Here is a 24,304-nt window from a genome sequence, read left to right on the forward strand (position 1 = left end):
GCTTTCTTTGCCACATTATCCACCTATCCTGGCACCTGTGGACATGTACTCCAAGGTCTCTCAATTCTTCAACCCCTCTCACTAACTTCCTGTTTATTGAGTATTCCCTTGCTTTGTTTGCCCTCCTCAAATGCATTACCTCACACTTTTCTGGATTGAATTCCATTTGCCACTTCTCTGCCTACTCAACCAAACCATTGATATAATTCTGGAGACAACAGCTATCCTCTTCACTATCAATTACACGGCCAATTTTTGTCATCTGCAAATTTCTCAATCATACCTCCCACATTTATGTCCAAATCATTAATACATACAACAAAACAGCAAGGCCACTGAGCCCTGTGGAACATCACTGGAAACCGTTCTCCATTCGAAAAACATCCATCAACCATTACCCTTTGAATCCAAAATTGGCTTAGCGATTAGGAATAACTTGCCACCTTCCAATGTATCCCATGGGATCTCACTTTTCTGACCAGTCTGCCGTGTAGGACCTTGTCAAATGCCTTACTAAAATCCATGTAAATAATGCTTCAATGACATCCCCCCACCCCCCATCCCCATATCCCTTTATGGCATTGACATTTAGAAATCTGTCAATCTCTGCTTTAAAAATACTCAATGACTGAGCTTCCACAGGCCTCTGAGGTAGAGGATTCCAAAGGTTCACAACCCTCTGAGTAAATAAATTTCTCCTCATTATGGTCCTAAGTGGCTTGCCCCTCATTGTGAAATTGTGTTCCCTTTTTCTAGACACCTCAGCCAGGGGAAACATTTCATCTGCATCGACCCTGTCTATCTGTGTAGGTTTCAATGAGATCACCTTTCCCCAATCTCTCTTCATAGGACAGTCCTGCCATCCCGGGAACAAGTCTAGTGAATCTTCAATGCGCTCCCTCTATGGCAATATCCTTCCTAAAGTAAGGGGACCAAAACTGCACACAGTATTCCTCCAGGTATGGTTTAATCAAGGTTCTAGGTTCATTTTGAAAATCAACTTGCCCACATCCATAACAGAAGTCTCAGTACCAAAACTGGTCTCTAACTGATGTGGTCAGAGATGACAGCATGGCCTGGATCTGAGCCAGAACCAGTGCCATCAATTCCCAAGTAATACTGGACAGAGGTTAAGGGGATAAGTCCTGTTGATCCAAAAAAATTGTGGCACCATGCGTGCAACCTTTCTAAGATGCTACTGGACACTTAAATTATTTAGAGTGAAGGTCTTTAGAACATTGAGTGTCTTATGGATGCAAAAATTGAAACAGTTCGTGCCAGGCATCCTCCCTAACTGGAGTCAATTGGAGCATTTTGAATTTGCACATACTGAAACCATCAACTATGTTCAAAGCTGCTGCAAATGTTTATTGTTGAAAGTTGTGATAAAGATAATTTCTATAAATCTAATAAAAAAGGCAGAAAAATTGTTGGACAGGTAACAGCACAAACCAAGGATCAAATACAAGATGCTCCTGGTCTATATTGCTCACCTATTTATCGGGTGAACTTGCTGAGCCAAAGTTGGCTTCTATTCACTTTTCTTTGTTTTCTCTAAATTTTTCTTGATCTTTCACCTCCCCGCTTCCCATTCTTGCTTTATTCCCACAATAAAGCAATGAAGTCGACCACAAAATTAAGAAAATGAGTGTCTCTAGAGACTCGTTCTAGAATTGAAAGTACTTGAGCCAACACCTAATAGTTAGATTTAGCAGTAACATTGGAGAATTACTACAAGGTGGGGGGAAAAAGTCAATGAACTCCTAATGGAATTTTAATTCACAACAAAACTGGCCCACTGCCCGGTGAAAAGCAAAGGCAAGTTACAATGCAAAATTGAGAGATCATCTCTTACACAAGAACAAAACAAAGTTGACAAATGACACAGATATGGACTATATCTACCCTAACAAAAATTAGGAAAACAAAAGTAGTAATTCAGGTTAGGAATGTGTGCAGTGTATAAATTTTCTTTAAAAAATGATAGAAAAGTCACAAAAATAATTTATGTTCAATGGTAATTTTCTCTGTTGAAGACCACAAGAGATCAAATTTATGAGCAGCAAAGTAGTTGAGAAGAATTTGTAAATCTTCCAAAAAGTTCAATACTTATGTTAAAATTTTGCAAGTCATATTTTAAGACAATTTCCTAAAATATCTGTCAAGTTTCAGATCAAACAACTATTAATATAAAGACATACCTTTAGGTGTGTACATCCCCTGCTGCATGGAACCTCCCGGCTCGAAGACCGGTGCTTTAAAATCAGCTACAGCAGAAAGCATGGTTTCGAAATAGTAGCTACCTGGAATAATCCCACTCTTTGGGTTGGGGTTTTCAGGGATGTACAAATTTAGTTAAGAAAAATGACTCCTAAGAGTAAACAAAAAATGTGAAAATATTCAAGTTTCAACAAGCCACATTTCTAGCAGAAATAAAATAATCAGTAAATAACTTATTCAAAACCTAAGTGAGCACACATCTATCTTTTGAAAATAAGCCCATTCATGTTCGAGTCAGCTTGAATGAATGCTCCTTCCAATTATGTATCTATTCTTCCCTCTTTCTTACTTTGACTCCCCAAACAAGAAGGCATCAGATTTGAGAATGGCCTAAATTTTGATGCCAGGATAACTGCAATTTAAAGTACAAGCTGTGTATCTAATTCCCCAGCTCTTCAGTCAACTAAATGGAAGAAAGGATTTCTTTAAGCTTCTAGAAATTTCTAGTTTTACAAAATTATATGAAAAGCTGGAGGATGAATTTCAAAAGCTTTACTGAGGTAAAATGCATAGGTTGTTTTGAAAAAAAGGGAGAAAGAAATAAGCGTTCTGATCACATCACATATCTGTTGTAGCTTTAACATTCTGCTCCATAAACTTTAGAAAGTGAAAGAGAATGTAACAGACAAAGATACAAACAGAAAGAGAGAGAGAGAGAAAAGAGAGGGAGGGGAAACACAGGGGAAACAGATGGAATGAGCAAGATAAAATGAGTGAGACACAGGGAAAAAGGGCAGAGTGAGATTCAGCCATAAATGTTCAAAATGAAAAAACAGAAAATAAGAGGGAGATAAGGGAAAAGCAAGAGATAAAAGAAATATAAGGCAAAAAGATATTGGGAGACACAATGAAATAAACCACATGTGCCCAGAGAAAATAAACTGCAGTTATATTTTGAACAAAAATCAAAAGCAACATTAGATATTCAGTCTACAGTCAAATTTTTGCATTCCCCACAGTGATAATTTTTTTTAAAAAAATAGCTCTTTGAGAGCCTGTTTACTAATTCATTTCATTAATACCAGAGGCATACAGAGGGATGTGGGCTGCCGCAAAACCATGATGCAGGAGTCATCAGTGGGTCAGAGCTACAAACCCCACAATTACTAAACAGGGTTATAAACACAGGAAGAAGGGGAGGAAAAGTTGAACCAAGGAGGTAGGTCCAAGCACTAAACACAAGTTGAGCAGAGGGAGGGACGCCTCTACTTGAAGACTAGAATCAGGCTGCTATAATTACATCAGGAGTAAAGAGACTTTTCAAGTGCCATGAAAATTAAGTGGAAAGCACAAAATAAGGTTCAAAAACACCCAAAAGTTTTTTTTATAAGCCTAAAATTGAACAGATAATAGCTGATGTTTTGAGGTGCTTTATACACAGCACCTCCTGGTGGCTGCACAGCCTTATATCTCAGTAATATTTGGTGGCCTTAGAAGTCATACAAAATTCACAACACAGGCAGCAAGGACAATATGGACAGGGAACATGCACTATTCGCAATATTTTTATGTTAACTTTCACAAACATTGTATATACATTCCCATTAAGTGCCACAGAAAAATGGTTCTTTTTCCTAAAGTTGAAAATTCAGTTTTAAAAACCCTTCTGCACCAATGTTTTGATTGTCAATGAAGTATTTGCTATCAAAGACTGGAACTACTAAATCAATGTACTTTTGAACTTACTTGTGGTATATTTATCAAATTTTCCATTTATTAAAAATTTTCTAAGTCAGCAAACTCAACAATATTGCACCTATTGCTTTAAGATAGAAAAAAAGAGAAAGGGACTGCAGCAGAACTAGTGGGGAGGAATGTCTGACAGCAAAAACAAAACACGGTTTGGGAGAAAGCTATTAGGAGACAGAGCATAACAAAAAAAGTCATGGTAAACTTTTCATAAAACATTGGTGCATCTTCAACTGGAGTATTATGCCCACTTCAGGACACCACATTTTATGAAGGATGCAAGGACTGTGGAGAGAATGCAGAAAAGATTTATGAGAATGGTAGGCTTCATTTATGTGGATAGGTTGCAGAAACTAGGGCTGTTCTTTTTGGAGAAGTGAAGATTAAGACAGGGTGACCAACGCTGGGGGAAAAGAATTAAGGAACACTTTGCCAGAGGAAACAGGGGTGGGGGTTTTTGCTGTTGAGGAGCAGGGCAACAGCAGGAGTTGGGATGATGGCTGCTGTTGAGATTCAAGGAATGAGGGGTTGTGTAACCTGACCAGAGGGGTGGGGGGGGTGGGTTTGCTGCTGCTGAGATGTCAGGGGCAAGGAATGTGCTGTCAGCCCTCCCGACACCTTTTCTGCTGCCCGGATCCCACTAAGTTCCGGTTGCCCTCAGCGCCCCCCCCTGCCAAACCAGACTTTGGAAGCCCACACCCAGGATGTGGGACAGGATGGCAAATTCCAGGACAGTCCCAGAAAATCCATAAAGGCTGGTCACCCTGGATTAAGAGATTTCATGAGGGATCTGGACTGAGTAAACAGGGAGAAACTGTTTCCAATTGCCAAAGGGTCAAGAACCAGAGGATACCAATTTAAGCTGATTGGCAAAGAAATCTACGGTAACATGAGGAAAAACTTTGTTTTACACAGCAAATCGTTAGGATCTGGCATGCACGGCCTGACAACGTGAAGACAACCATTTCAATTGTGGCTTTCAAAAAGGAATTAGATAATTAATTGAAAAGAAAAAACTTACAGAGCAATGGGGAAAAGGCACTGCAGCGGAACTAGCCGAATGCCCTTGCAGAGTCAGCAAAGACACGATGGGTCAAATGGCCTCCTTCTGTGCTGTAACCTCATAATCATAGAATGGTTACAGCACAATGAGACACCACAGATGGGGTGAGTTAGGGTCTGATGTTCTAAAACAGGTTAAGGTAATTCATTCAGTTCCATTGGTGCCCACTCTCCCACAAGACTGCCATTTTCTGCACCAAACAATCATGCCACATTCCAACAGCATCTAGTGCTCTCATACTCTGTCCCCTGCCACATCCCACATCCCCTTCAGTCTACCTAGCTCCTACAGCCCCTATCCTTCCCATTTCCAGATTCAAGGAGCTTCTCCATTCTCAAACACTACATTCATAATTCCCTTCCAATTCCAGGATGGCCATCAATGGCCCCAGTTCTTGAAGTTTCTCTCTCCAGTATTGTCACAAATTTACATTTTTATAGTAGATACCCTCTCTGGCTCAACATCAATAGCCACTTCCATAAGCAGATCTTTCATGCCCTACAACCTGCAAAACATCTTTCCTGCCCAAAATCTAGTTAAACAATTCTGTGGCAGGGATTGTAACACTAACAATAAATGTAATGGATACTATAATCTTGCATGCAATGTTATATGCATTCAGTTCACCTTTGAAAAGATAAGAGAAGACCCTTCAATTTAGATGAGGTCAACCTCAAACCAACAAACTTGTTTACCATAAATATATGAATCAACAGAATGCAATTTTTTTTACTCATTGTACAAAGTTATGGGCTGAATTTATTTTATAACTTCACAAAAGCAAAATGCTGCACATGCTGGAAATCTGAAGTGAAAACAAAATGCAGGAAATATTTTGCAGGTCAAGCAGCATCCATGGAGAGAGAAACAATTAACATTGCAGGTTAATAACCTTACATCTCCAATGTTTTCCAGTTCTGATGCAACAGATTTTCAAACGAAGAGAGGGGATTTTTTTTGGGGGGGGGGGGCCAATGTTGGTGAGAGGAGAAGAAAGGAAAATAGGGGATTGTTATAGAGTGGAAAGCAGAAGTGATTAAATGACAAAAGGGCAGATGGGCCGGGGAAAAAAAAGAGTGGGGTCATGGTACAAGTAAAGAAATAAAATATGGAGTCTGAAGAAGCAAAAAAAATTACAAGTGCTGAATCATTGTCAGCAATTGCTCTCCAAAAAAAAAACGAATGGTTTTATGATTCCATTGCCCCACCAGCTTTTGTTTTGCATGCCTTTTGGAATTGAGTCACTCCTGGCTTCCAACTTATCACAGACCTTTCATTTGGTTCTGCCCTCCTCCTCACCTTTGCCTACTTCTGTACTCGCTGAAAACCTGTTATACCTTCAAACTTTTTCTAGTTCTGATGAGAGGTCATGGACCTGAAATGTTAACTTTGTCTCTCCACAGATAATCCATGACCTGCAGAGTATTTCCAGCATCTTCTAGTTTTATTTTATAATATATTGGCCTTCACCTTTAATCTTACAAGTCATGCCCAAGTCTAGGGGCCTCACAGTCTCCTTCACTGACTAAAAGGAAAGCAAGGCTCCTCTGTCTCTCTGGCTATTAAACAGAGCACCCTAGACTGACGTCTCCAGAGACAAAAAGACTAACTGTTTGCAACCTTGGGTCATATTTGACCCGAGTTGAGTTTCCAGCAACATATTTGCATTACCACCAAGACCACCTATTTCCACCTAGGTAACATCGCCTAACTTCGCCGTCTCAGCTCATCTGCTCCTGTAAATCTCTGTACGTTTCATCCCAGTATCTTTGCAGTGCAGGAGCCTATTCAGCCCATTGAGTCTGCACTGGCTCTTAAACAGCATTCCAACTAGTCCCACTCCCCTGCCTTAAACCCATAACTTTGCATATTCTCTCTTTCCAGGTAGCAATCCAATTCCCTTTTGAATATCTCGATCAAACCTGCCTCCACCCACCCTTTCAGGAAGGTTGTTCTAGACTCCAACCACCCTCTGAGTGAAAACATTTTTCCTCACATCATATTTACTCTTTCTGCCAATTATTTTGAATCTGTGTCCTCTAGTTCTTGATGTTCTCTTGAGTGGGAACAGTTTCTCTCAATTTTCTCTGTCCATACCCCTCAGGATCTTGAATACCTCTACCAAGTCGCCTCTCAGCCTTCTTTTCTCCAGGGAAAAAAGGGTCCCAACCTCTCTAATCTATCCTCATAGGTACAGTTCTTTTTCCCTGGAATCATTCTTGTGAATCTCCTCTGTACACACTCCAATACCTTCACATTCTTTCTCAAGTATGGTGCCCAGAACTGGGCGCAGTCCTTTTGAAGTTCAAGACTATCCCCATCACAGTTGATAACATTTCCAATCTTCGTATCATCTGCAAATTTTGAAATCATGCCCTGCAGACCAGTCTAGGTCATTAATACATATAATTATGTGCAAGGGATTTTGAAATATTTCAACATAGTAAGGCACGATATAAATGCAAAAGCAAAATGCTACCGATGCAGGAAACCTGAAATGAAAACAAAAAATGTTGGAAATACTTGGTAGGTCTGGCAACTTCAGTACAGACAGAAACTAAGGTAACTTTTCAGCTCTGTGCCCTTTCAACAGAACTGATCCAATGAAAGGTCGCAATATAAATACAAGCCAGTCTCTGCTTTTTTTTCTCATTTCTAATATCTTCTTGGTGGTTTCCTAATATATTTGTAGGGCTGTTATAGCCTTTACATATTGATGTACATAATTATAGTTGTTAAACTTTGTCAAATCTCTGGGCATGCAGTAGAATGGCAACCAGCAAACAGTCAGTTAGAGATAAATATCAGGTTCAAGTGCAACAGGTGGTGCAGCCACTGGTTCAATTTGGCGAGTGAAGAGAGAAAATTAAGGTATTCGGGTTTGGTGTGCAAGATGGAAGAGATGAAAGCAGCAAGGAGCTCTGAAGGAGGAAAAGGTGGGTAGGGTCTGAAATCTGGCATTGGAAGAAGGTGGTTAGGGTTCCAGCAGCCCGAGAGAGAGAAGAGTTGTGTGGCAGCATTCAGGGCAAAAAACTTTGCAGTACTTGAGGTAGTACAGCCAGTTTTATTTTTGAAATCTCAATGGCAGAAGGAGAAATACACTCAAAATGTATTTACTTGTTGCAGCAACACATTAAGGGTTTGCATCAGGAACATCATTTTAACAGGCTTATATGTAAATGGCAACTCAACTGTCTTCAGGCTGCAAATGGAGGTAGAGCATGCTCACAAGCCCAGGAAATGCTGTCAGGTAAACCTACATAAACATTGCAAAACTCAGGGCTGAGTTAAATGCCAGTTTTAAGCTCCAGAGGAAGCACCAAGTCTGTACAGAAGAAGTTTTGCATATAAACTAGTTTTGCCTAAGAATAAGTTTTTTTTAAATGAAAGCTGGAGAAAAATTGTTTGAACAATTTGGTTTGCCTGAGTTGTAAATGGCATCACCGGTTTTGTTCTGGATACTGAACATTGACTGGTACCTAGCTATATGAATGAATGAGAATAGTTTTTGATGGAAGTGCACTTAGTCAAAAACAGCACAACTAACTCAACAAATTGTGGTTATTTGAGCCAATCAAGAGTTCTTCTCAAAGAACATGCAACATCTTTCAGAGTTGTACTGGTTTTGCCAGCTGTAACACTATGGACGCATACTAGATGCAAGATTTAATTAAAAAGACAAACATATGAATGTTTAGTTACAGAAGATACTAGTTTTGATGAACCTGAAAGGTTAACTCTGTTCTTCTCCACAGATGGTACCTGATCTGCTAAGTATTTCCTGCATTTTCTGTTTTTAACTTCAGATTTCCAGCATCTGCAGTACTTTGCTTTTAAATGAATGTTTCAGGCAGATAAAAGCAATAGTGAAGGCAGCATAGAATGGGCAACATTAAAGCTTAGCATTACATTGACCCACCATCAGGAACATCTAAATGCATAAGCTTTTTCACCTGGAAAATTGTTTCCTGGAGATGAGCAAAGTCAGCAACAGACAACTCCAGAATTACCACATATTTTCAATGATCAACCTATCCAGATTGACGTGAACGTCTTGTAAACTTTAAAAATTAAACTTAGAGCATTTCAAGAAAACTAGACAGACACTATAAAATATGAAATTAAAATATTGGTAACCATTTTCTACAATAGAACCAATTTTTATACTCCCTGACAAAATACATTAGAAAATCGTCCAATTTGAATGTTTGCAGAACTGCATTAAATGGTTAGTTGCCAAAACTAAAACCACACTGTAGCAAATTCTGAACTGCTTCAAAAGGATATTAAGTCTAATAATGTGCTGTGTGTTCTGTCACTCATGCAGAGCTGAGCTACCATTTCTGCCCTCAGGATTTCATCATCTGTCATCCCTGAAATAAAAGTAAATAAAGTTTTAAGGCGCTGATAAAGCCTGCAGATTAGTACAAATACAAATTGTCTTTTTTTTTTATACACAAAATTTATTACTGCACAGTATTATACAGACTGTAGCTCAGAAAATAAAATAGCCTGATTCAAAAAAAAACTATGAAACTTGTTATAATTCACTGAGATTTAGCATTTGCAGAAAGTAATGAACAAAAAATATTTTCATACTTCCTAGCCTTGACAAGATTTTAAAAAGGTGACAAGATTCAAACGTCAGATTTTTAAATATTTCATCAGGCCATATAGATAAGCTTAGGACTCTGCCAGATATGTTTTTATGCTCTTAAATGAAACTATTAACAAGATAACCAAGGACAATTACAATTGAATGTGCAAACTATATAGGAACAAACTGATGTTTAGTTGAGGACAGGGCTTTACCAGTAACTTATCAGACAGCAAGTGACTAACAACCAACCAAGTTAGCCAAAAATACAGGTGGCTGAAAATTAATTTACAATTTATTTTTCTCCATGAGCCTTCCCAATTGTATTCTTTCCAACTGCTTCTTTAATGATTGTTTAGACACTTTTTGGTTCATCACCAGATATTTTCTTCATACCCTCTCATTTAGGAAAATGGAATAAAGCCTAGGCCATACTGTTTTATTTTAATACATTTTTTAATAAAACTTTAGCACAAGTAATTTTTAAAAGAGCAACAAGACGTTTCATGGTCTGAGTTGTTATCATAAGAGACCCGCTGAGTAGGACAAAGCCTGTCATCCAAGTTCTAGCTACAAATAAGAGACCTTTATGCCTCAAAGGCTGCTGTACCTAAGGGGCTCTTCTAAAGATCCTGGGCCCAAACATAAAATAATAGTATGACAGGCTGATACTTCATCAGTAGCCTAGTGGCCATATCCATACGGAAGAACAGACTGAGTTCACTGAACTTCAGCTTTATGGTCAATGCAGCAGCTTCAGGTAATTAAGGACTGATGCCTCTCTGGCCAGATTTAGAAGCATGCATGGTCCTACTTTCTCCTCCTGCCTCAAAAACCATCCCCTTCACAGATCTCCAGAGGCCAAGCACTAGAAGCATCCCATAGCACAATTAGCATCATTTGTTTTGAGAGGAGCTTGCATTAAAGTTTGGACCTGCCACACTCTTCCACACTACACTACAGTCAGCAATGCCCTCGAAGCAATCAGTACAAGTAGCCTCACAACACACCCCAAGAAGATAACTAACTTTTGCTTCAGGATCATGACTTTCTGGCAACTTATCACATGACATTTCTTCTGGCTATATCTCAACACTTTCCTGGATCCTGATGTTCCTTTATTCTTTCAAAATTCCAACAGCAAACAAACCCGTTTACAATGGTATCTCCAAAGCATAAAGTTCTCTACAGACATCATCTACTTTGTTCCTCTTCCTTACAATACCTAAGAGACAAGATCTCAATTACTGACTAATAAGCAATAAATTGAGGGACACATTGATGTTGATATTAAACCCACAGCCCACCAAACCTTTGGCAAACAACAGGCAGGAGGGGGTCAGGGGAGCTGTCATGTTCACACCTGCCAAAATGTTAAGGAGGCAGATTGGGTGGCTTGTCTCCTGTGGGACAATTGCATTATAATATAATAAATTTAACGGTTACCAGAAGCTAAATGTAGACAAGAGCAGCAAGGGAATTGCTTTTTAGAGTTTTCTTTGAGGGCCAGAAAGAGCAGAAGTACTCTCTCTGGCTCCTCAAGCAAAATTCAAGTCTCCCTTCTGCCAATTGTAGCCTCTCCTCACTGCCAACATTGTTAATTATACATTTATCATATTCTTAAGATTGCCCAAGACCCAGGAATGTTAACTTTGAAACCAATGAAGTTAAAATCCAATGGCAAAATCATTCAGGTCATTTTTCATCTCCTAGTATTTCCCACTTTCTTCCCTCTTGAAGGCAATGATAGATGTCAATATATAATTCAACAGATTATAGCAATCCTCAAAAACCTCACCAAAATGGCAATTCTTCAGTTAGAATCAGCAGGCTCTACAGACTAAGGTTGCATCTGTACACACTTCTAACACGAGTCATCCAACAAAAACAGGAACCCTGAACATTTTTCCCCTCCCCATGCCCAGAGATAGGGAAGCCAAATGTGGTGTAATAATTTAGCACAGACCAGGGCTAAAATTGGGGCATTCTAGGTCTGTATATATCCCAATTATCACAATTCCACAGTACATTTCCTTCCCAAACTGAAAAGAGCCATACAATATCACAGCACAGAAAGGAATTATTTGGCCCATCATGCCTGCGTTGGCCCTTTTGAAAGTGCTGCCTAATTTAGTCCCATATAACCCAACAAATTAATCCAGTACATGTCCAATTTACTTTTCAAAGTTCCAATGGAATCTACTTTCACTACCCTTTCAGTTAGTGGGTTCCAGATCTTAACAACCCTCTGTGAAGAAAATCCTCATTTTCTTTATAGTTTTTTTTTGACAATGATTTTGTTTTGTGGCCTATGGCTCCTGATCCTACTTACTCTTTCAAAACCACTCAGTTCAAATACCTCTAATAAGTCTTCTCTACTCTAAACAGAACAATTCCAACTACTTCAATCTCTCCACATACATCAACTCCTACATCCCTGGTATTATCCTGGTGAATGTCTTCTGCAATCTCATAGGCCCCAACATCCTCCCTAAATGTGGTGCCCAGAATTGTACGCAACACTATAACTGAGGCTAACCAGAGATTTGTAAAGGTTTAGTAAACTTCCTTATTTTGTATTCAATCTCCTTAATGCAAAGCCAAGTATCCCGTGTGTGCTCAGCAACTTCATCAATTTGCTCTGCCACTTTCAAATATTTTTGAATGGGAATCCCTTCAAAATAGTACTGCTCCACATTGTTTCTCCCAAAATGCGTCACTTCACACTTGGCTGCATTAAATTGCATTTGACATGAGTCTGCCAATTTCACCAATCTATGTCCTCCTGAAGTCTGATCTTTTCCTGCTCACAATTAACTATGTTGCCAAGTTTTGTCCTACATGCAAACTTCAAAATTGTACTCCTAATTCCAAGTTCATGTCATTCATATATAAGAAAGGGAAAAGAGAATATGAATGCAGGCTAACATGAAACAAAGGCAGACTACAAAAACTTCTTTAGGTATGTGAAAATGACATGCTTAACTAGGACAAATGTGGGCCCATTACAAGTGGAGACAGGAGAATTTATAGTGGAGAATAGGGAAATGGTGGAGGAACTAAGCAATTACTTTATGTCTGTCTTTACAAAAGAAGATACAGAAAATCTTCCCAAAGTACTAGGTAACCAAGGGACTTGTGAAGCTGAGGCACTGAAATAAATTATTCGTAAAGAGGTAGTACTTGAAAAGTTAACTGGATTGAAGATTCATAAATCTCCAGATACATCCCAGAGTGCTAAAGGAGGTGGCCATAGAGATAGTGGTGGTTATCTTTCAAAATTCTATATATCCTGGAAAGGTTCCTGCAGACTGGAAAGTAGCAAAATGTAACCCTAATATTTAACAAGGAAGGGAGAAGGAGAATGGAGAACGACTGGCCTGTTAGTTTGGCATCAGTAGTAGGGAAAATGTTAGAATCTATTATAAAGGATGTGATAACTGGACACTTAGAAAGTAATGGTAAAATTGGGCAGAGTCAACATGGATTTATGAAAAGGAAATCACATTTAACAAACCTGTTGAACTTTTTTCTGAGGTTGCTACTTGTAGCATAAAAGAGAACCAGCGGATGTGGTGTATTTGGATTTTCAGAAGGCTTAGGTGCCATATAGGAAGTTAGCAAACAAAATTAGAGCACATGGGATTGGGGACAATATGCAGGTATGATCTGAAAATTGGTTAACAACAGAAAGCAGAGAGTAGAGATAAACAGGTCATTCTCAGGAGCACTAATGGGGTACTGCAAGGATCAATGCTAGGCCAAAGCTATTCATAATCTTGATCAATGATTTTTATGTGGGGACCAATTGTAATATTTCCAAATTTTCTGATGACAGAAAACTAGGTGGAAAAGTATGTTGTGAGGAGGATGAAAAAAAACAGAAAGAGAGGGTGTTTCTTAAATGGTGAGGGGTTGGGAAGTGATTATGTCCAAAGGACAGAGCTGTCCTTAAGATACAGCGAATGGGGCGACTGCCCTGGGCCCCGCGCTTTGGGGGGGGGGGGGGGCGCCCACACTTCCACATCACGGTGTCAGATGCAATATGTAGTACATGCCATCTGATTCACTGTTTCTCACACACTCAAGCTCAAAATGAATGTTTATTGGTGCATATAAATAAATAACTGAAGGTATCCATTCCCCAAAACTTATAAAAGGGTAGAAAAGAAAGCAGATTAAAACCTTATGAACTGGGATAAATCCCTGCCAAGGCAGCAGGCCAGGTGACCGGAAGCACGGTACAGGCTAAGCACCGTCCGTCACCCTTGGAGATGGCAGTGCTGATCTTAGCAGCAGCGGCGGCTTTTATTCCAACTCTCATTCACCGCAGAGGGGTAAGATGAACTATTCCGAGCTAGTTAACATCTTTAAAGCAGGCATGTAGCGCATAGTGTCTGACCTGCAGGGTAAGTCACTCACTTGATGTGTTTATTATGTCCCCGGCAATCGAAACCCTCCGCTTCTTATTTTATTTTTCTTCCAGTATGCACTTGCAAATAATATTTGCTTAATATGGGAAAGATGGAGAGGTTTCTTTTTTAAAAAGTCAAATCATTTATTGCATAGTGTTTGCAATTATTTTTTAAAAAGTTGAACACAGTGAATGTCCGCACTCCAACGTTTAGGTTGGAATTTTCCAGCCCCCCCACCCACCCCCGCAGGTGGAACCAGTGAGCCACTGAAATCTCCATTCACATCGGTGGGACCGGATGATCCTGTTGGTGAGGGGCTAAAAAAAATTCTGGCCTTAAAACTTTTCTCCAGTTGGGGTGTGGGGTGTGTTAGTAAAAGTGTTGTAACGGAGTCCCATAGAGATCATGGATTTCTCCTTAACAAATGGACAAAAGGAGAACCAACAATTATGTTCAGCCTTAGAAGCAAAGAGCAGTTTTACATGTGACACAGTTATTAGAGTCAATAGTGCAGTACATGCTTGTAGTGCTCAGTAGCTGGGATGCTGCTGGTGCTCCTTTTCATACACATGCTCAGGGGCCCAGCCATCAGAGGAAACTTGCCTAAAAATGTTACAGGGGCCCACACAGTGCGATTTACCCTGGGCCCCACGCTCCCCTAGGGATGGCCTTGCCAAAGGGACCTGGAAGGCCTTGTTCATGAGTCACTAAAAGCTAGGATGCAGGCCCAACCATCTTCAGCTGCTTCATCAACGACCTTCCTTCCATTATAAGGTCAGAAGTGGGGATGTTCAATGATTGCGCAATGTTCTGCACCATTTGTGATTCCTCAGATACTGAAGCAGTCCATGTCCAAATGCAGCAAGACTTGGAAAATACCAGGCTTGAACTAACAAGTGGCAAGTAACATGCCTGCCACACAAGTGCCAGGCAATGACCATCTCCAACAAGAGAGAATCTAGCCATCGTTCTGACGTTCAATGGCATCCAATGCTGAATTCCCCCACTATCAACATCCTGGGGGTTAACATTGACCAGAAGCTAGCCATTTAAATACAGTGGCTACAAGAGCAGATCAGAGGCTAGGAATCCTGCAATGAGTAACTCATCTCTTGACTCCCCAAAGCCTGTCCACCATCTACAAGGTAGAGATCAGGAATGTGATGGAATGCTCTCCACTTGCCTGGATGGGTGCAGCTCCAACAATACTCAAGAAGCTTGACACCATCCAAGACAAAGCAGCCTGCTTGATTAGCATCCCATCCACAAACATTTACTCACTCCACCACCAACACATAATGGCAGCAGTGTGCACCATCTACAAGGTACACTGCAGGAACTTACCAAGGCTCCTTAGACAGCACCTCCCAAACATACAACTGCTACCATCTAGAAGGACAAGTACAGCAGACACATGGGAACACCACCCCTGGATATTCCCCTCCAACCCACTCACCATCCACACTTGGAAATATATTGCCGTTCCTTCGCTGTCGCTGGGTCAAAATCCTGGAACTCTCTCCCTAAAAGCACTGCGGGTATACCTACACCATATTGTTTGTAACAGTCAAGGAGGCAGCTAATTAGGGATTGGCAATAAATGATGGCCTAGCCAGTATTACGACCAGTCCCCATGCAAGGTTTCCCCAAATTGTTATGCTTCCGGGTGAGGAGGAATGAACTGGCTCCCCTTCTTTATTCAACCCCCTCAGCTGGTTGCAACAAGGTTAATTTAAAAAGGATTCCCTTCCCTCGTGGATATCTTTTCCCAATCCAAATGTATTTTTGTTTTAAGAGGAGCCAATTTAACCAAACTTTGAGTCAAAGAAAGAGTGAATTTATTAGCTACTAAACCACAAGCAAAAATAATAACACACACATACACATTAGAAATGAGAGGTGAGTCCAGAAACAAAAGTTTAAAAAAAAACGAATCAGTCTTTGGTTTGGCAATGAGGAGTGGATAGTGAAACATTGCAGCTATTCAATTCAATGATTCTGGTAGAGCTGACTTTGGCAGTTGGTTTGGAGGTTCTTGGTTCTGCAGGTTAGCTGAAAGGAGTTGTTCTGCTTAATTTTCAACTGTGGCTTTGCTGACTTGTGACTTGCTTCCAACAATGAGAGAGACACTTTTTTACCTGCAAGTGCATAGATGTCTAGTTGATGTTCTTTAGCTGTGACCTTCACAGCATACCCACACAGCACACAGGAAAACAATAAACTAGCACACCGACCAGGGTTGCAGTTGGGTTTTAACCCCTTTTCTTGTGTATTCCTGGAAGGGGAAAAAACAAACATGTCTTTTGCCTGGAAACTGCTTTCTTTCAACTTGGATCATGTCCAAAGTCTGGGATTTGACTTCAACAGGAAATGGTTTCTGCTGAGAAGGTAATCAGCTGTCTGAAGCAGGCCTCGACATCTTTATAGGTGCGACATTCTGTCTCTCTGGACTTGTTGGTCAAATGCAACTCAAATAGCAATTTTCTAGCAAATGGTTACTTTACAGTCCCAGCCAGTTTTTGCTTGTAGTTCCTTTTTCAAAACACACATCTTACTGACACATTGAACTTTTAAGTAAGTTATTCGGGGCTACGATCAATGGTCATGACGCCAGCGACACTTGCATGCCATGAATGAATAAAAAAGGTGTAGCAAGCAATAAGGAAGGCAAATGGTATGTTGGCCTTCATTGCAAGGAGATTAGAGTGCAGGAGTAAAGAAATCTTGTTGTATAGAGCCTTAGTGAGACTGCACCTGGAGTACATGTGCTGTTTTGGCCTCCTTATCCAAGGAAGGAAATACTTGCCATAGAGGCAGTGCAACAGAGGTTCACCAAACTAATCCCTGCATTGGCAAGATTGTCCTTATGAGGAGAAATTGAGGAAACTGGGCCTGTATTCTCTAGGGTTTCAAAGACTGAGAGATGATCTCATTGAGACTTACAAAATTCTTCCAGGGTGGATGCAGATAGGATGTTTCCCCTGGCTATGAGGTCTAGAACCAAGGAACAGAGTCTCAAGGCAAGGGGTAGGCCATTTAAAACTGAGATTAGGAGGAATTTCTTCACTCTGAGGGTGGTGAATCTTTCGAATTCTCTATCCCAGAGGGCTGTGGAAGCTCAAATCATTGAGCATGCTCTAGACAGAAATCAATAGACTTCTGGAGACTAATGACATCAAGGAATACGGAGATAGCACGGGAAAGCGGCGCTGAGGTAAATATCACCCATGATGGCGGAGCAGACCGAATGGCATACTCCTGTTCTTATGTTCCCATTAGGAAAAGCAAAGGTTGCAACACTGACCCCTGGGGAACTCCACTACAAACATTCCTCTAGCAAAATAACATCCATCAGCCACTATTCTTTGCTTCCTGTCGCTCAGCCATTTCCGTATCCAAGTTTTTTTTTTTAATTTATTCATGGGATGTAGGCTAGGCCAGCATTTATTGCCCATCCCTAACTGCCCTTGAGAATGTGGTGGTGAGCTGCCTTCCTGAACTTCTGCAGTCCATGTGGTGTAGGTACACCCACAGTGCTGTTAGGGAGGGAGTTCCAGGATTTTGATCCAGTGACAGTGAAGGAACGGCAATATATTTCCAAGTCAGGATGGCAAGTCGCTTGGACGGGAGCTTCTCGGTGGTGTTCACAGGTGTCTGCTGCTCTTAACCTTCTAGATGGTAACGGTTGGAGGTTTGGAAGGTGCTGTCTAAGGAACTTTGGTGAGTTCCTGCAGTGCATGTTGCAGATGGTACACACTCTTATTCCATAAGCTATAACTATGCTCAAGTCTGTTGTGCAGTATTACATCAAATGCCTTTTGGAAGTCCATGTACACCATATCAACCCTCTGTTACATCTTCAAAAAACTTCAGCAAGTTTGTTAAACAAAACTTTCCCTTAAGAAATCCACGCTGCCTTTCCTTAATTAACCCACATTTGTCCGTACGACCATTAATTTTGCTCCAAATTGATGTTTCTAGAAGATTCACCACCAAAAATAAACTGACTGGCCTGTAGTTGCTGGGCTTATCTTTAAACCATTTTTTTGAACAAGTGTCTTACTTTTGCAATTCTCCTGTCCTCCAGGACCATCTCGGAATCTAAGAAAGACTAAAATATTTTGGCCATTGCCTCTGAAATTTTCATACTCACTTCTCTCAGTATCCGTATTGTTTGGTGCATCTCATCTCAGCCCATCTATTATCTGAATTACCTCTTCTTTTACCATGGCCTGGATGGCATCATCTTCTTTGGTAAAGATAGTATTTATTTAATACCTCAGCTTTGCCCTCTGCCTCCATTTGTAAATTCTCTTTTTGGTCCCTAAATTGGACCTACTTCTTTTTCCACTTTCATTATTTATATGCCTATAGAAAATTTTGGGATTCCCTTTTATGTTAGCTGCCAGTCTCTTTTCATAGTCTCTCTTTGCTTCTCTTATTTGCTTCTTTGAACCTTCTATATTCAGCTTGATTTTCAATTGCCTTTTTTTAACCTGACACCTGTCATCAGCATACATTTTCTTCTTTATCTTAATTTCCATCTCCTTTGTCATCCAGGGAGCTCTGGATTTGTTTGGCCTACCTTTCTTTTTCCAAGGAATATACCTTGACTGTGCCCAAACTCTCTTCTTTGAAGGTAGCCCACTGATCAGCTACCATTTTTCCTACCAACATTTGACTCTAATTTAATTGTCCGAGATTCATTCTTATCCCATTGAATGCCCTGCACCCATTCAGTGATTCATTTGGGGGAAATATAGAACTAATTAAGAAAATGCTGAAAATGGATTTTCTTGACTTTTTGTAATTTTCTTTTTAAATGGGAGTTTAGAGAATGGAATAATAAATTATAACTGGAGGGAAATGGGATCCTGCACCCACCCCCATCCCCCGCCCTCAGAAAATTTGTTCTATAAAACATGTAAATTTCTACACAACCTTACCTAAATGAATGCGTAGACTCAGCAAAATTACCAGGAAAGTTAAAGCTCCCTCAAGCATAGACCTTTCATGTTCTGTATCAAGTGCTGCATTTTGATGCTGTGATGCCATTGTCAATAAATCCACCACTTTAAATCTAGACAAAGGCACAAGATTCCACATAAAAGGTAAAACTATTAACAAAACTACATTCATTTATATAAATAAAAACAGCTTAGCCTCAAGAATTTTATTAATGTTTTATGTGTGTTATAACTGCAATGACATAAAATGTTGTGTAAAGCATTTGCTATGATCTTCACTTTTCATTTAAATAAATCCAAACCTTTCTTTCCTTACATGATCCACATTTTTTTTTAAAGTTTCCACCAACCATAGTCTTGGCACCCATCACTGCCCCAGCTAAAGTTAGAATAATGCAGTTGTGGGAGCAGACTTGGGCCACTCCAATTCTTTATGCTTCAACAAAAATGTACTTTCCTGATTTTCTTGGGATAATTCTCAACGTCTATGGATTCACAAATAATACGCAAGTACATAACTGCAAACTAGATATGCTGATGTTTCTGAGAACCACAAATTCCAGTCTGGGTTTTTTTTTAATCCTGGCACCTCTTTAATGCTCACCTTTCAAAAACAGATGAAACAAAATAATCTGGGTCCAGTCTAGAAGCACAAATCTAGTAGAAATAAAAATATATTTCAAATTTATCTTCAGTAATTATAACCCTAAATAATTTAAACAGATATATTGATTACGTACATCATACTTGAATTACAGCAAACCTCAAGATATCAAACATAAGCATACCTGCAGAAGGAAGATATCTGGATCAATCATAGAGTTGCAGAAGTGGGACTGCACGTAAGTCATTGCCTGCCCTTTAATCTGCAGACCATTTCTAACCCACATGTTGCTGTGTATCTCTGACAGGCTGGCCTAAAAAAAAGTTAATAGGCACTCAGTTCTTAATTCACATATATACTAATCCATCACACAGACAAAAAGCTGATTGACTTGTACATAATAATAGCCAAATCTCTAGTACTGGCCTGCCTACACATCTAGAAGCTTTATTTTTAAATTCAATTGTGAAATTATCAAAACAGATTAAATGCATATGCGTACACACAAATTTTAAAAATTGTCAATTTTCATAACTCAGAGCAGCTTCTTTATCTAAATTATATGTCGGAAGTATTTAATTTGGTACCAAAATTATGATCCACTTAATACATGTGAAGTGGGTAGTGGGATAAGATGGTATTGAACCAGGTCTCACCAGGATTTTGCCTGGTTCAGAGGAGGCCAGGTAATTCCAGTGATGGGCAAGAACATGCAGCACACGCCCACAGCATAACAATGGAGCTTGCCTGGAAGAGTTCGTATGCTACTCTAGAATTAAAAAATATTTCTACACTTTTCTAAATGTACAAGCACTACTTTTTCCACATTGCTCAAATTTGAAAAAGATCCACAGGCATCTGCCCAGTTTCAACTTTTTCTCCAAAAACTAGAACAATTTCCTTTATTCGGAAAATTCAATACTTTTATTGCAACATCAAAAGGATTTCCAGTGGTATTGCTTGATAATAATGGGGAAATTAGATTAGTTAACACAACATAAGCACCACTGATTTGCAATGACTGAATATGCCAAACTTATTTTTTTGTAAACTCTGGTTCATTTTGACATGAAAATTGTCAATGAGCATCTGACAATTTTCATGTCAAAATGAACTAGAGTTTACAAAACTCATATTGCTCTGCTTAACCAATGATAGGAAAAATACTCAAAAACATTTCAGGATAACAAAAAATTACAATCATACCAGTGTTTTATTTCTCCCATAATTGCTGTCATTTTTCTCTTTTTAGAACCAACTCCGACATGCTTTCTCTAAAATTAACTGAATTTATTCCTCAAAAATGTACCAGATGGCTTCAAAGACATTTTAAAAACACAAAGAAGCATGTTGCCACAGAATGAGAAAATGAAGCTTATAGTTGGAAAATCTAGAGAAAAAGTGACTGATATATGCTTAAAAAATCTAAAAACTGCACATTGTTGTTCAACTCGTTCTGGGGACTGGGAATTCGCCGGGGTGAGGGGGGGGAGGAGACCAAACCCAAGCCCAGACTTTTGAGATCAACTAACGTTTTGAATTAAACATGTTTCAATGTTTTAAAAAAACACAGAAAACAATTTGTTGAGTAAATTTAGTCATGCTTTGTGAAACATGAAATTCATTGTTTGGTTAAAACACTCTTTAGGAGATTGCAACTTTCAATTGTAGAATAGAATGGCATACAAGGGAGCATTTTATTGGTTGGCCTTATTACTTTGATTTACATGTTCGCCTGATTGCCAATCCTGAATGACCATTTTCCTTAAGCCCTTGTTACTTCCTCCTTGTTAGTTTAACACCTGCCTTCTTCATATATTCCCTGCCCCTTGAGTTGTAATTTGCCACTGTTTCTTCTACAGTCTTCAAATAATTTCAGCAGAAAAAAAGCCATGACCAGAAGTATAATGAGCACAAAGCAATACACTTGCAAGAGGCATACCATGTCGACTGAACTTGGTGGAAACAAGTCCTGCAATACCAACAGCTTTAATTACACACAAGAAAAATGAAAACACCTGAATTTGAAGCGGATGAACCATCATTTTCATTAGCATCTCTTGATCTGGCAGAAGAGAATCAAGATCCAATTGCTGACATCTAATAGCCTGTAAAAGTGGTCAAAACATCAAAATACATATTATAGGAATGTAAGAATACATTCCAAAATCAATTATTTATCTTGTAATTAACATGACATTTATTTGACAAATTATAAAATACAAACCAAAAAGTATCTTCTGTTGCAGTGTGTATCTTTTAAAATTTGTTTGCAAAGTTATTCAAGCTATTAAACCAATACACAGCAACAATTTGAGACACAAAATACTATTGGCTTACATTAGCAAAGGTATACTAAACATATACCTTATACAGTTACTTGTTATGTTAGTGTCAAATACACCCTATTTAAAAGAATTTTTTATTGAATTCCAGGAGTGCGGACATCATTGAGAAGACCAGCATTTATTGCTTATCCCTAGTTGCCCTTCAGAAAGTGGCAGTGAGCTACCTTCTTGAACTGCTGCAGTCCATGTGGTAAAGAACCTCCCACATGAGGTAGGAAGTTCTACGATTTTGACACAGTGATGATGAAGGAAATGCAACATACGTCCAAGTCGCGAAGATGTGTGATTTGGAAGGGAGCCTGGAATTGGTGTTCTGGAGCATCAACTGCCCTAGTCGTTCTACATGGTGGAGGTCGTGGGTTTTTTATTACTAGAAAGCAGGAATATGGGGCTTAACTTGTTTGTTTAACTTGTTTGTAAAGCCTTTGGTGCTCCTTTTTACCAAGGAATCACTGGCCTCAATGTTTGACAACAGAAATCATAACTTTTTCCTTAATTCAGTTTCCTGCAACACTAGTGAGAACTACAATGCCCCACTTTCTTCAGGCATAGACCACTTAGGAAGGACATCATTTATATTTGTAGTGCTGGTTGTACATTGGGACAATGACATATCTACTCACCACTGTGGTTTAACTGACAAGAATTTGAGAATTAGAAAAATGATAATACATTTCTAAAATGATGTGAAATTCTTATACAGCAGTAGGCCATTCAGTACTTCAAGCCATTCAATGAGATCAAACTCTAACTCCATTTGCCCTGCTTGGTTCCATATCCCTTGGATAAAAAAATCTATTGGTCTCAAATTTAAAACTATTGTGAGCAAGCATCTACTGCTTCTTATGGGAGAGAGTTCCATAATTCTGCCGCCCTTTACACAAGGCTATATTTCCTAACTTCTTTCCTAAATAGGCTGGCACTGATTTTAAGGTTATGTCCCCTTGTCCTAGATGTTCTACACAGGAGAAAATGTTTCTTTCTATTGTGTTGGCCCATGTGCTTTTGGGGTAATAAAACCTATATTTTAAGTTGGGATGATGGTCACTTTAAGAACTTTTAGACTTCTCTGAAAGGTGATTTACAGTGAAATCACAATGAGTCAAACGCCGACGACATAAAATTCCGGTTATGTCATCAGCCAATCCTGATGGCAGAAATCCCATAGAACAATGCCTGCGATAAGCCAAAATTCTGCACTGATCACTCAAGATTAGCTGAAATTGTCCCTTGTCTGAACATATGACAGCACTGAACAATCAGAGCACAGTTAGGCCACACTAGAGCTCAAAATTATGGAGTGCTGGACAAGCCAGCATTTGACATTGAGATGTCCCTGTGAAAGGAGGTGCAAAGCCTATGAGTATGGCTAAACCTGTGAGAAAGTTAAAGTGTTGTCGATCGGGGAGATGGTGAAGTTGACAGCAAGTGGAAAACCACGAAGCAAAGCAGGAAACAGACATCATGAAGGAGTGGGAGATTCCACCATTGAGCTTGTCCGCCATTACGAAACATAAGGCAAACATCTTGGAACAGTTTGACAAGCAGGCATTCTCTCTAGCAATGAAGAGGATGAAAACAGCTGCCTACCCTGACATTGAAGAAGCTCTGCTAAAATGGTTCCAAGCAGCCCCGAGCAGGGAATATTTCTATCTCCAGTCCAATCCTGCAGGAAAGGGGAGTCACCCTGGCAAAGAAGCTGGGCCACAGGGAGTTCAGCTGCAGTGACAGATGGCTGGACTGATTCAAGACAACGTATGGCATTGTCTTCCACTTGGTAAGCGGAGAGTGTGCAGAAGTTACATCAGCAATGATGGATCATTGGCTCAAAAATGGTATTGCCCACATCTTGAACAAGTCTGCACCACGAGACATTTTTAACTGGATGAAACCAGACTGTTTTACCATCTTTTGCCAGACTGCCCTTTACATGTTTCACCTTTAAACAAAGGTAAAACGCAGAGCAAGGTACATGTCAGTGTTACGGTCTGTACCAACATGGACAGCCCCAAAAAGCTGCTGTTTCTTATAGGCAAGTCCAAAAAGCCACGTTGCTTTGCAAATGTCAAGACACTACCCATACAGTACGAGGCTAACAAAACCGCCTGGATGACCCCCAGCATTTTTGAGGCATAGATCATGAAAGTGGACAAAACACATCAGCGAAAGAAAAGGAAGACTCTCAACATTACAGACAACTGCCCCACGCACCCTAACATTAGCTTGACGCTCTTAAGGCCAACAATATTCTTGCCTCCCAACACGATAGCCAAACTCCAGCCAATGGATCAGGGGTAATTAGGAACCTGAAAACCCACTACTGACAGCAGCTGCTCTCTCA

At 39.7% G+C, this 24,304-nt stretch overlaps 1 protein-coding gene across 6 annotated transcripts in view; it reads right to left on the minus strand.

The window, feature by feature from the left end:
- ubr3 (ubiquitin protein ligase E3 component n-recognin 3) overlaps positions 1-24,304 on the minus strand; it is a 345,071-nt gene that overhangs the window by 231,992 nt on the left and 88,775 nt on the right. For all 6 annotated transcript variants that reach the window (XM_041201112.1, XM_041201111.1, XM_041201114.1 and 3 more), the window contains 6 exons: positions 21,634-21,723; positions 19,800-19,928; positions 19,616-19,668; positions 18,991-19,124; positions 9,320-9,405; positions 2,202-2,343 (listed from right to left, as the gene is read on the minus strand). In XM_041201112.1, coding sequence (XP_041057046.1) covers positions 2,202-2,343; positions 9,320-9,405; positions 18,991-19,124; positions 19,616-19,668; positions 19,800-19,928; positions 21,634-21,723 — 634 coding nt within the window. The remainder of the gene's footprint in view (positions 1-2,201; positions 2,344-9,319; positions 9,406-18,990; positions 19,125-19,615; positions 19,669-19,799; positions 19,929-21,633; positions 21,724-24,304) is intronic.

The sequence above is a fragment of the Carcharodon carcharias genome, chromosome 12 (assembly GCF_017639515.1).
Source record: "Carcharodon carcharias isolate sCarCar2 chromosome 12, sCarCar2.pri, whole genome shotgun sequence".
Classification (NCBI taxonomy): Eukaryota; Metazoa; Chordata; class Chondrichthyes; order Lamniformes; family Lamnidae; genus Carcharodon; species Carcharodon carcharias.